General features: G+C 35.7%; 2 protein-coding genes across 2 annotated transcripts; one reads left to right on the forward strand and one right to left on the reverse strand.

Annotated features, from left to right (window-relative positions):
* The first annotated feature begins 93 nt into the window (after positions 1–93).
* Der-1 (derlin 1) lies at positions 94–8,041 on the forward strand. The gene is made up of 5 exons (XM_074106262.1): positions 94–515; positions 1,006–1,209; positions 1,910–2,058; positions 2,263–2,373; positions 3,430–8,041. Exons 1-5 carry the CDS (start codon positions 363–365, stop codon positions 3,545–3,547), a joined length of 735 nt encoding a protein of 244 aa, XP_073962363.1. The 5' UTR covers positions 94–362; the 3' UTR covers positions 3,548–8,041.
* A 374-nt stretch (positions 8,042–8,415) lies between these two features.
* On the reverse strand, positions 8,416–12,537 carry ND-B22 (NADH dehydrogenase (ubiquinone) B22 subunit). The gene is made up of 3 exons (XM_074106263.1): positions 12,404–12,537; positions 11,851–11,993; positions 8,416–8,657 (listed from the first exon to the last, which is right to left on the reverse strand). Exons 1-3 carry the CDS (start codon positions 12,502–12,504, stop codon positions 8,467–8,469), a joined length of 435 nt encoding a protein of 144 aa, XP_073962364.1. The 5' UTR covers positions 12,505–12,537; the 3' UTR covers positions 8,416–8,466.
* Positions 12,538–12,992: the final 455 nt, after the last annotated feature.

A 12,992-nucleotide genomic window follows, 5' to 3' on the forward strand; every position in this document is an offset into this window, starting at 1 on the left:
AGAACAAAAAAAAATTTTACACTATTTAAGTCATAGTTAAAGTTGCTACAAGTTTTAAAGAGTGGTAGTTTACGAATACTTTTTTGAGTAACTCTAACATTGGTAATCTAACACGATACGCCAAACGCGAAAAAACAAATCCTCGTTCTCATTATTTCGACAAATTGAAAGCTGACACGTATACATTATCTAATTTGTACACAATTTCATCACAACTATTAAGTGAAACAAGTAACCATTAAAAGTTGCTTGTCATTAGAGTAAAGTTTGTGTGCATGTCGTGTATTCGTGTAACCCATAATAAACTGTGACGGTGGAAGTACGTCTTTTCTTCCTTTGGAATCGCTGATAAATACCCAAAAATGTCTGAATTTAGAGACTGGTACTATAGAGTACCCTTCTTCACTCGTCACTGGTTGACTTGGACAATAGTCCTAAGTTTATTTGCAAAGTTCGGTTTCATAGACGGATTTTACCTAAGGTTGTATTTGGGACCATTTATATCACAATTCCATGTAAGTATTGTGCGAATAAAGTATTTGTTTATTTTTATACACATTTGATCGTAAGCGCCGGTATATTGTTCTGAACCTAGTTTAAAAACACGGCAATAATTACCGGTAAACTGAATTAAACAAATCTAAGCATAGCCTTGCTAGGCATGTTTAAAATGTACCAATTTCATCTTGGTGTGCAGTATTCCAACTTACACATAAGTCAGGAATTATTTCATCTACTATCTGTATCAAAAGATACTCATGTAGAGATGTGTACTGATAGAGGCAGAGGGACAGCTTCTGATTAAAGTGACTTCAATGAATCTGTTCTTTATTATGTTTACCTTTGATGACTTCAATGTAAATTCTTGTAACTTGAGATTTATGTTAATTATGATGTAATATTATATTGAATGAATAAAATAAAGTATGTGCCTTATAGCTTTTGCTTTAATTCTCATAAATTTAGTGTACAGCAAAATCTCAACAACTCTTTAATTCTTGGCAGATATGGCGTCCGATCACAGCCTTGTTCTACTATCCGATCACTCCAAACACAGGTTTCCACTTCATGGTGAACTGCTACTTCCTGTACAGCTACTCGGAACGCTTGGAAACTGGCATGTTCGGAGGCAAACCTGCAGATTACTGTTATATGCTGGTGTTTAACTGGGCATGCTGTGTTCTCACTGGATTCTTGCTTGAGTTACCGGTAAGTTACATTTAGAAGTTTTTTTTTTAGGCTTAAGTACACCAATGTGACTATGCCAGCCTCTTGATGAGTGTTGTGAAAAACGCTCATTTCAATGCTAAAAGACTCGAACCCTAAAGACCAGGGGTCGGACAAAAAGTGTTGATGACGTCAAACCACTTATAGGATGATTTCAAATAGTATTTTCGATTTTCATAAACAATTATCATTTATCAACCTCTTTATTAAACTATATGAACTACATGAAATTTATTTTATTCACTGAATTCCATTGATTTATTTATGATTATTTTGTTACTTCATTAATGCTACTTTGTTACTACATGTCACACGGAAGTTTAAATAAAAACATCATCTTGAGTGCAAGATTACGTCATTTTTACGCCATCCGCACTTTTTGTCCAACTCCCGCCGCATTAGGCCGCAAATACGGTTTCTTGCATCCATACGCATAAAATAAGCCAATTTAATTGTCAAATATAGTCGAGTCTTTAAGACTCTGAAGTCTTAAGGGCTTGAGTCTTTATGCCTCGAAAATGAGCATTATCCACAACTCTACTCTTGATGTTTGGCTGTACTGACTTGTAGCAAGACTGAGTAGATATTGTTTATAACAATTGTAACAATAGTGACTACTAATTAAACCATCCACAAGAACAACTGATATTTTTTTTGTAATGAGTTTCTACCTATTGTGCAGATCCTAATGGACCAAATGGTGATGTCAGTGCTGTATGTCTGGTGCCAGCTCAACAAAGATGTGGTGGTGTCCTTCTGGTTCGGGAGTCGCTTCCGGGCCATGTACCTGCCGTGGGTCCTGATGATCTTTAACCTCATCATCAGTGGAGGGTGAGTTTCTAATACTGTAGTTTCCAACACAGAGGCTTTTCCAAACCGGTGGTAGATTTTTAAGCTTGTTATAGCCTAAATTGAAGAAAAATATTTTGACTTTGACTTGGAACACGCATAGTGTATTGTTTTATTACATACTGCACAAAATTGTAAGTCAACTACAAGCCACAATGCGCTATAGCTTGCCTGTGTAATCCCCAGTGGCCTAATGGAGTTCATCGGCATCCTGGTGGGTCACCTGGCCTTCTTCCTGCTCTTCAAATACCCTCAGGAGTTCGGCGGCCCCGCACTTCTTACCCCACCATCATTCCTGTGAGTACTTATATCATTCCTTTGAAATATTAATGAACAAACTGAAAGCACACCCAATAAAGGGACATACTTTAATACCATTATTGCTCAAGGGTACCATTACAAAGAAAAGAAGCACTCCATCAGGGCCGGATTTAGGGGAGGGCAACCGGTGCCACAGCCCCGGGGCCTCCACAAAAGAGCACCCCCCCCACGATAAAGACTTCGGTTTTCTTTTCAACAACAAACAACTATTCATTTTTATTTGTTTATTTGTTGAATTCAATTAGGCAATCATTAAAATATCGAAAATACATACTGAGACATGGATGCACAGAAAAATCAGATAAAGAGACCAGCATTGGGATCGAACCCAGGTCCTCAGCAATCCGTGCTGCGTGCTATAAATAACCCCTACACCACTGCTGGACAGGAATGTAGACACGAATTTTTCCTATACATACATATCTCAGGTTGCTTATTTCTACTATGCTACTTAAGCAGCAGCACTAGCGACATCTATGTTTCGTCAAGAGACGTCACATTCTTTTCTCTTTTTAAGACTCCAAAAAACCAATCTTAATTTGATTGCTAGTAGCGACATCTCTTGTCTGGGTGAGCGGTTAGTTCCGAAAGAATGTGACGTCTCTCGACGAAACATAGATGTCGCTAGTGCTGCTGCTTAAGTAGCATAGTAGAAATAAGAACCTGTGATATGTATGCATAGGAAAAATTCGTGTCTAGATTCCTGTTCAGCAGTGGTGTAGGGGTTATAGCACGCAGCACGGATTGCTGAGGACCTGGGTTGTCCGGTGAAAACAATGAACGTCAACAAGCGGCCAAACTGTTAACTATTCAAAAGTATCCTGTAGAACCCTATAGACTAGGTCTAAATGTTCATCTATCTATATGAAACAGTTGGGAAATTAATCAATTCATTATGTGGGAAAAATATTTATTAGGGAATTAGAGAAACTAAAGAACTCTATAGTCATAAATGAATTATGAAAAACAAACGACTTTTGCAATTTTTTTTTGATAAAATTGAAATTCATCGCAGTGTTTTAACACTAACAGGAAGCAATGGTTCCCGGACACCCGGCAGATGGGCAGTTTCGGGCTGCCGCCGGAGTCCCGCAACCCGGTCCGCACGGGGCACACTTGGGGCCGCGGACATACGCTTGGCAGGAACTGAGCACAGCCAAGTTAACTCTAACGAAACGTTGGTTAACGTTATGTAACGGTTATTTCGTGGTCTGAGCCGTGGAGCGTTTCTTTCGTAGTGTTATTATATGTATTAAAACTGAACACAATGTGTATTTTAAATGAATTTTTGCTTGAGGACTCGATAGATATTTTTTCTAATTCATTGAATCTGGCGTTACTTTGCGGAGATCCATACCAATGAGCTGACACAGTTACTTTGCTCACCCGATCATTGCCTTAGGTGACCAAAGTAATTTTTTCAGTTCATTGTTATTTTTCTCAACTCAAGTCAAAATTTGACGAAGATTTACATTATACAATGGTGAAGTACCAATACTTCCTAACTGAATGACCTTGGACATGGTATTGAGGACCTTAGTACCCCCGAGCTAAACCTAAGTTGCATTTTCGAGATTAATCAGTTAGGAGATTGGAACTTCACCGTATTCATTTCGTAAGTTTTCGTGACACTTGATGAACTAAAACGCTCTACAGCTTGATATAATGTAGTAACGATAATAAGTACATAAGTTTTTTAACGTTATCCATTATTAACCGATAAATTGAGTGAACTTCCATCTGAACAGTTGGATAACGTTAAAATTATTTTTAACGAACGTTAACTGTTTTGAGTAGCGGTTGACGTTACACATTTTTTAAAGCCCTAGGGCCGAATTTTCTAACGCACATTCACCGTCTCTTTCTACTCTCATTGTATACCGTGTCTCTCATTAGATAAAAGTAGAGAAAACGATTGTGATTCTAATGGCGTTAGACAATTAGGCCTCGGGTCAAGAGCTGTGAATGTTCATTGTAAAAGCAAAATGATGCTGTTAAAAACTTGAAAGAGAAAGTTTAAGAAAGTTAATCGTCTCTTGTTGCAGTACAAAGTTCTTCATTAAATTAGTGGTAACTCCTTGTCATTAAAAATTAAACCTATTTCTGTTGGAAATTCGAACAAAACAAAAAGAGACGGCATCACATTTAACCGTCAGTTAACACTAATCAATGGATGGTGAAACAGCCCCATTTAGTTGGCTCATAAGAGCAAGAGTACGAGTACATCCAGTTTTTGTATTAATCAAAATAGACCAACTTTTTCAAAAATTTGTTTTTCCTTTCCTAACTAAATAAATCTTTGTCAGTCAAATATTAAGTACTATATTCGATGAACAATCAGGATCATTAAAATGGCAGAAATATAAATACTGTTTCTTTAACACGACTAGCAAAAACATAACACGCTTGTATATTCTATAAGGTGGAATTTTAAACGTGATACAAAATTATTGTTTCTAGCGTTAAAAACAATAATGGACTATATTTGCATTTTTTATTTTTTATTTATTTATATTATGATTTATGGGCATCCATCTATCGGGCGGAGGTGGTTGCTTTCCATCAGGTAACCCGCCTGTTCGTTCGTTCGTTGTCATATAAAAAGATGTTAGGCTTTGTTGAAATTAAATCACAAACTCACTCATTGTGTGGACACCTGGACCTTACGACTAATTAAAACAATTGAATTAAAGCATTTTATAGTCCTGCATTAACTGAGCTAGAAACACCAATTTGGTATCGTATTTAAAATTTCACCTTGTTTATTATTAGGTACTTGGTTATATACTATACTTATTATTAGGTGCCTTGTTTATTATAGGCTAGTAAGCTACCTACTGCTAAAAGTCTTAAGTTTGACAAAATAACATTTTGTCATTTAAATCGGTCCACGCTATCTCTGTTGGGGAGTTTGCCAGAGTGTGCAGAAGGAGCTGAGTTATTTTATAATATTAAGGGCCTGTTTTACCACTTTTTGTTACTTTCCTGATATCTTAAGGGGCTGTTTCACTGCGCATTGATTAATTTTATTTGACGAATAAATGTCATCACATGCCGCCTCCGTCTATTCGAACAAAACAAACAGAGACGGCATCACATTTATTCGTCATATAAACTTAATCAATGGATGGTTAAACAGGGGGTAAGAGTCGCCAGTACGCTCGCCGCTGATCGCATTTTCATACAAACGTAGTTTCGTTCTATATTTTAGATTAGACTATCGCCGTCATTACTAATTTTATGTTATGATTTAAATTCGGGTTTCGTTCCGAAATATCGAGCTTCTCTTAAATCAAGGTACGCGTAACAAAACCCGAATTTAAATCATAACATAAAATTAGTAATGACCTAATTTACAAACACACTGAAACAAAATAAAACTTTGCGACTATAATGGGAGCAGCTATTTTTATGTTTATAATTAGTTTTCGTTCATATTCAATTTAACAGAATAAAATCACATTATTTTTAAGTTTTACATGAGAAATGGAAATTCGTTATTGTATTTTCCGTTACATTTTATTTTAACCAAAACTAATTATGTACAGTACATATATAAGCATTGTAATGGCTGCTCGCATTATAGTTGCAAAGTTGCGTTTTGATCCGTATTACTGCTTGTAAATTAGAACGAAACTACGTTTGTATGGGGACGCGAGCGTACAGGGGACTCTTAAGTGTTGAATATCTGTGGTACCGTCTCTTTTCATTCCTACAAAATAAACAAAAACGGAAACTCTAATCTGAACATAATCTAACACTGAAGTTGTTAGCAACTTAATAGACTATACTTGGTTTGGATAGGTACCTAACTAAATGTAAATAAAACAACGTCAATTGGTGTCTTAATATTGAAATACCCCCATTAAACTATCTAAACATTTACATTTCAGTATACACTAGTCTAGTTTGTATCACATTGATAGATAAGTAAAATGTTAAAATTCTTGAATGTACCAAATCTGGCAGCTGAAGTTTGTTTACATTTAGTTAAATTTATAAATACCTATCCAAACTAACTATAGTGAAACAGGCCCTTACAGAAAATCGTCACTACTTTGAAAAAATCTCGTATCTAAAAACAATGTGTCAACAAAATTGAACCTTGACATAATGGTCATAAAGTTCACTCGAAAAAATTATCGATTTTGAGGTACGAGTTTTTGTTAAGTAGTGACGAAATGTTGATTGGAAAGTTATATTTTCTCAATGTATTATAGAGTGATTGTTGTATTGCGGGAATTTGATGTAGGTAACAATAAAAAAGTGGTCTGGATTGTTATAAAAGTCTTGAGTTTATTGATCAACGAATTTTATTTAATTAGTTTAAAATAAATACAAACCTTGTGCTAATATGAAGTCAACAGAGCCATTATCTTCCAGAAAGTTTTTTTAAACTAGATGCACAGTCAAATCATGTAGCACACTTAACCCTTTTACAAATTTAGATGTACTTACTACCACAAAATTAATCATAGTTTTATTTTGTTTACCTATGAGGGATTAATTTAAAAACGAATAATATTTTAACGAGTGATTTTGTACCATATTGTCTACGTAGTAAGGTCGAATATTTGTCTACATTTATGTGGTTGCTATACCGAAAAAGGGTTAATCGAGTTTGCTGTACTTACTTCGTTTTTTGACATTAGAAAAAGTGTAAACAATCTTGACGAGCCTTTTTATTGAAAAACGTTTTACAAAACACAGTAACTATTACTCATAAAACCCTAAAGCATGTAAATGATCATATGCCCTTGCTAATTGTTACTATTTGCTGTGACTTATTTTTCAAGTGTTTTTCAATAAAAAGACACGTCAAGATCGCTTATCTTCTTTCTAATGCTAAAAAAACGAAGTATAATGTCGTTCGAAACTTGAAACAAAAGATCGGATTTCTTTTTCTTTCTCATTTGTATCATCAGGAAAAAGAACACAGAAGAGTCCCGAGCGACATTCATTAACATTCTAGTTGTATTGTAAATAGTGTTTTATCATTTGATGTGTCGACATGTGTGCAAATTCACGAATACAAACGTCTGTTGTTTACATAATGGCCTTTGATTGGTAGTTTTTCGATGTTGTAATGTAATAAAAAAAAATAACATTGATTGTATATTATGTTCAATGGGCGGATGACGGATGCAATTTACGTCAAAATCATGTCGAACGATACACGTAACATGGATATGACTAAGTACAAACTAAGTTCAATAAAAGTCATATCCATCTTATGCTTTCGTCACCATATTGTATCCATCATCCGCCCTTTAATTATGTTCACGACCTAAAGAAGATCAGTTGGATGGAATGGCTCGTGTATGAGTAATTTCCACACCATATTGTGATTATAATAACTGTCGGCATTCATGCTAGTGTTATTAAGTTTATAACTCCACTTGCATTCAACTATTTTCTGCAATTTCGTTTAGGAAATTGAAGAAAATTTGTCTTAATTTGAAACTACATTTTTTTACTGACCTTATTGTAGGTACATAATTTTTCTGTCAAGTTGCAAAGAACTTAGTCGGGATGAATTCTTCGTATTGTACATACTTCACTGGTATACTTTCAATTCCTTTATATGTATCAAAATAATTTATACAAATTTATTTTTAACTGCAATAAAAAACAAGCAATTTTATTTTGTTATTTTGGGAAACATGATCCTTATACTCATTCCGGGATGTTATTCCCTAAACAAACCTGTAGGCGTATTGTCTATACTACACCCTGGCAAGTTCGTATGAGGAACTTGGTTTGGTAGAACCCTGACGGGGGAGCCTCTGCTGCCTTTAACAAGTGGTGGGTGGACGGGTCGCGAGGGATTTTTATTAAGTGCGCCAAATGCTGACTACGACAGGCTCTAACTAGTGTCACGCACTGCAGGGCTACTACGAAACTCGAAACTCGAAGTTCGTGTCGTGCGGCCCCTCTGACACTTATACTATTTAATGCGAGAGCGAGAGAGACGGTACGATACGAACTTCGAGTTTCCACCGAAATGAAACAACTAAATACAATAACATTAATTTTACTATTTAACTATATTACATTACATCTGATTGATCAATGGTGGCCCTTGTCTTCGTGCTTGCCATACTGCTTTTCCCACATGGCGATGAACTCCTTCTTTCGCTGCTCCCGTTTCTTAAAGTACTCGGGGTACTCCGCCTTCTCGAGGGGGTGCCAGTAGTCAAGGACCCAGTCTGGAGGCTCTACTTCGCGCTCAAATGCCACGCCGCCAGGGCTGTAAGCGACTGGAAAAAAAAAGTTGTCAAAAAGTAGCAGCAAAAGTAGCAGTAGTAGAAGGGCTACGAAATAGCCCGAAACATGTCGAGCTAAACTCGGTTTAAGTGAGTTATCCGTTACAATATAATATGAGTGAGTCTTACGGTAGTTTCATGTTCAAAAAAGTAGCAGGTTTTCACAGAGGCGAAATATCGCTAGATGGCGTTAGTATCGTGAGGTCCGTTTGACGCTTGCTCGTGATTGGTTAAATAACTAAATGAGCCCAGTGTCCCTTCCCTGGGTTATTTTAATCGCTCCACAAAAGAGATAGTCAAAATCACGCAATTTGACGTGACATTGGCAAAGTGCCTCGCAGCAAACGCCATATCAACAAAAAAAAAAACTAAATGAGCCAATCGCAAGCAAACGTCAAACGGACCTCACGATACTAACGCCATCTAGCGATATTTCGCCTCTGTGAAAACCCTCATTAGAGATGTGCCGATTGTGACTTTGGCCGACTAGCCGATTCGTCGGTTGTAAACAAGCAGACTAGTTGACCAAGCCGATCACGGTTACGGGGATTTCCGTGACGGTACGTTAACCAGCTGATTCGCCCAAGTAGCAACTGACGCCTGCTGTAAGCGTGTCGGAAACTGTTTGTTTTATTTAGGTAGTTCGTATTATTTCTACATTTTGCTTTTGTAATTAGAATGAAAAAATGGTTAGTTTGGTTCCATCAGTAATACCACTTTCATCATGTCAGCCGAAAAACGTCCACTGCTGGACATAGGCCTCCCCCAAGGCTCTCCACTCAGACCGGTCTTGTGCTTTTCGCATCCACCGCGATCCCGCGATCTTAACCAGGTCGTCGCTCCATCTTGTTGGAGGCCTACCGTACCGGCAACCTTTTGACCCCATCGGCCATCAGTCCTGCGAGCAATGTGCCCTGCCCATTGCCACTTCAGTTTCGCAATTCTTCGGGCTATGTCGGTAACCTTAGTTCTACTGCGGATATCATCATTTCTGATTCTATCCCGCAGAGAAACCCGAGCATAGCCCTCTCCATGGCCCCCACTTTACAGTAATAAAACTAAAACAAAAGGACACCAAAAAAGGCCTCCACACAGCATGTGTTGCTATATGTTTTGCCTATCCAATTTATTAAACCAATTTCATCAAAATTCTTGTATAAACACTCATTGGATCGAATCAATATCGCATTTATCTATAATTCGTGTCTTTTAACTATATGTCTAATCACTTTTTTCACCAAAATTCACTTGATTTCAATATTTATTTTTTATTTGAAAAATCTTCGTCAAAATCTGTCATTTTTTGATTGAAACATGTGTATAATATAATCTGTAATAGCATAGACGCGTAGAGATGGTGGAAAATTTGACATTTTGAAAATCGATTAATGCGTAGATGAATAAGCGATTTTTATTTACTTTCTTTAAAATTAAAAAATAGTTACTGCTTTTATAATTTAATAAACAGTCTTTGGAATTAAATCAAGTATTGTAAATAATAAAATAGACAAAAATACGTTGATCTATTCAATTAATAAATAATCGATTTACAGAACAGATCAATTATTCTGCAATAGGTTCTAGGTTTTCACATCACTAAACACATGACAACTTTGGCATGTACAAACTATGATGTAATTTTATACTGAATGAATAAATAATCTAATCTAATCTAATCTAAATGTCTATGTTTGGGTTAAAGGGGCGTCTTTGTTTACGCTTTTCATATTGGATCGGAATACAATATACACATTATGTGTGTGCAGCAATGTTGATTTTCTGTGGAGCCAAATCAAAAGTAATATGGGAATGTATAGGTAGTAGGAAGGTAATCACTAAATGTACACCGTGTTTTCTTTGATATCCGTTAACTTCGGCAGACGACTCAGTTCATTAATATAAACTACATGATAATTAACTTTTTTGCAAAATTGAAAAAAAAAATTTTTTTTCGAAAATAAAAATCTTTTTTTCTTGCATATAATAGCTTCTCATTCATTTTTTTTATGGCTCACCCTTGCTGTTTTAGCAAGATGTATTTGCCAATGTTGATGTGGAGACATTACACAGATGAGGAGACTGTGGTTTATATAATTTTGATTTTGGGGGAGGAACAGACATGAAACCTAAAACAAATAACATATGGTTATGGACGGCACACTGACAATAACAAGACGAAATTACATTATTTTTTTTATCGGAGGGGAATAGCAGGAAGTTAAGCATGCTAATATAAAAGCATAAAGTGAAGAGGGAGTTTAAAATATATAATATTAAGCATGCTGCGGTTGCTACAACTTAATGTTGTGGCACTGTATAAATTTTATCAATATTTTTAAAAGAGGAGAATCTAGTATAGAAAGAAGTCAGAAAATTGATAGGGCACGGAAAATCCTAAGTCAACACATCATACAGAAAGTATGTGTATACCGCAATTGAAAAAAATGTGATCCAGGGTACCCTCATCAAGACCGCATTCGCAAGGAGAGTTATCCCATACTCTAATTTTTGATAAAAACACCAGAGTGCAGACATGGCCTAGATGGAGTCGACAGATAGTAGAAGTGACCCATTTACTAGCAGAGCGGAAGTGATAAAACCAAGGTTTACGAGGATTAGGGGTTGAATGTCTGGAGATGTGTGGTGTCTGGAGAGGTTCCACATGTTCTGCCACATTCATTGTTAATTATTGTTAATTTGTAAAATAAACAAACTTACAAGTGACACTGACGTGACACATAAGAGAGGCATCAAAAAATCCACATATTTAACTTTCTTTTGCTAAATATGTGTGAATTAAACACGGATTAGTTATGGATTTTAAAAAAAAAAACAAATTAAATTAAGGACCTTTACACAGCTAATAATTATTTATAATTATTAATTGATTTACTGGTAATAATTAATTATCTTAACTCTTGATTATCTTTTAAACAGTAAGAGTTAAGCCACTAGTGTCCTAGAAAAATTAACTTCATTTGACCTGTAGATTGTCTCCTTAAAGTTAACAGATATCAAAAATAATATGGTGTATTTGCTTCATTAATAAATTTTAGTTTCATCCATGCACTCACTTAGTCAAGAATCTTTTATGGAACACAGTAGCCAGGTTATTTGTCTTCACAAAAAAGACACATTCACCAATTTTCCAAGCAGTTACTTCCAAAAAAATTGTAAATTGCCATACATTTCTTAGGGAGTGGGTGCTGCTGCAGGAACAGTTCCTCCTCCCCCTCCTTCAGGAGCTGAACTGCCTTGCGCAGGTCAGTCTCCTTGGCGTGTTTATCAAAACGTTCCCGGAGCAGTACTGCTTGGTAGCGATATACATTGCTGAAATATAAATGAAAAATACTATTAGATTATAGGGCTAGATAAGTAATATAACTGCTGTTCCCCTGTACGAAAAAATAATTAAACTACGTCAAGTTTTTACTTAAGTCATCGATTCTAATTCTAAAGTTATACTGTAAATTAAATATGAGCTACATTTAAAGAAAAATAAAAGACTAATCATAATACCAAAATAAAAACAAATTTTATGAAACATTAACAAACAGAAACCTTGCATAGAACAGGGACTGGAAAGTGGCAAAGATTGATTATCCGATAAGTAAATAACGTAGATAAAAAATAAATCTGAAAAATTAATGAAAAAAATAGGTTATAAAGTTGACAACAAAATTACGTAACGCTGAAGAGGTATACATTGGAAATGTATTTTATTGGTTGCATTGACTTACCGTCGATCGTAAAACGCTTCTAAATTGCGCAGAGCCCTTTTATAAAGGTTGCAAACTCTCTGGGAGTGAGTTCTAATCCCGAGAGGAACAGCCCCTGCCATCTTTGTTTTTGATTGAACAGTGACTGACAGTGACAGTGACACTAGTAGCACGAACAAAATTGACAGTTCCTCTTTGTTTATTTAAGCAGCAGTTAAACACGCTATCTACAATTCCCCCAGCGGAGGACTGTGCTAAATAGAAACCATATTCTTCGTAATAATACCATGCTATAAATATATAATGCTTTATCTCAGAAAGCGCTGACATGAAAAGTTTTCATTGAAAACTTAACTAAAAATAAATATAGCTTATGCAAGCGGTTTGCGGAGCTTAGTGTTGCCATATGGAAAAATGAAATATCCCAATAAAAATTCTGACACCACCACCTTAAAAGTCCTGAAATTTCCTGTAACACAGATTTGGTACCTATAGATTTGGCGTAGATTGTAACTAGTGCTTCAACGGTAACTATCCTATTTTATTTATATTATTCGTTTTGTTGATTACTTGCTACTTACATTTATTATTTCGTAAATTAAAACTGTGT

Source organism: Choristoneura fumiferana, chromosome 24 (assembly GCF_025370935.1).
Source record: "Choristoneura fumiferana chromosome 24, NRCan_CFum_1, whole genome shotgun sequence".
In the NCBI taxonomy this organism is placed as follows: Eukaryota; Metazoa; Arthropoda; class Insecta; order Lepidoptera; family Tortricidae; genus Choristoneura; species Choristoneura fumiferana.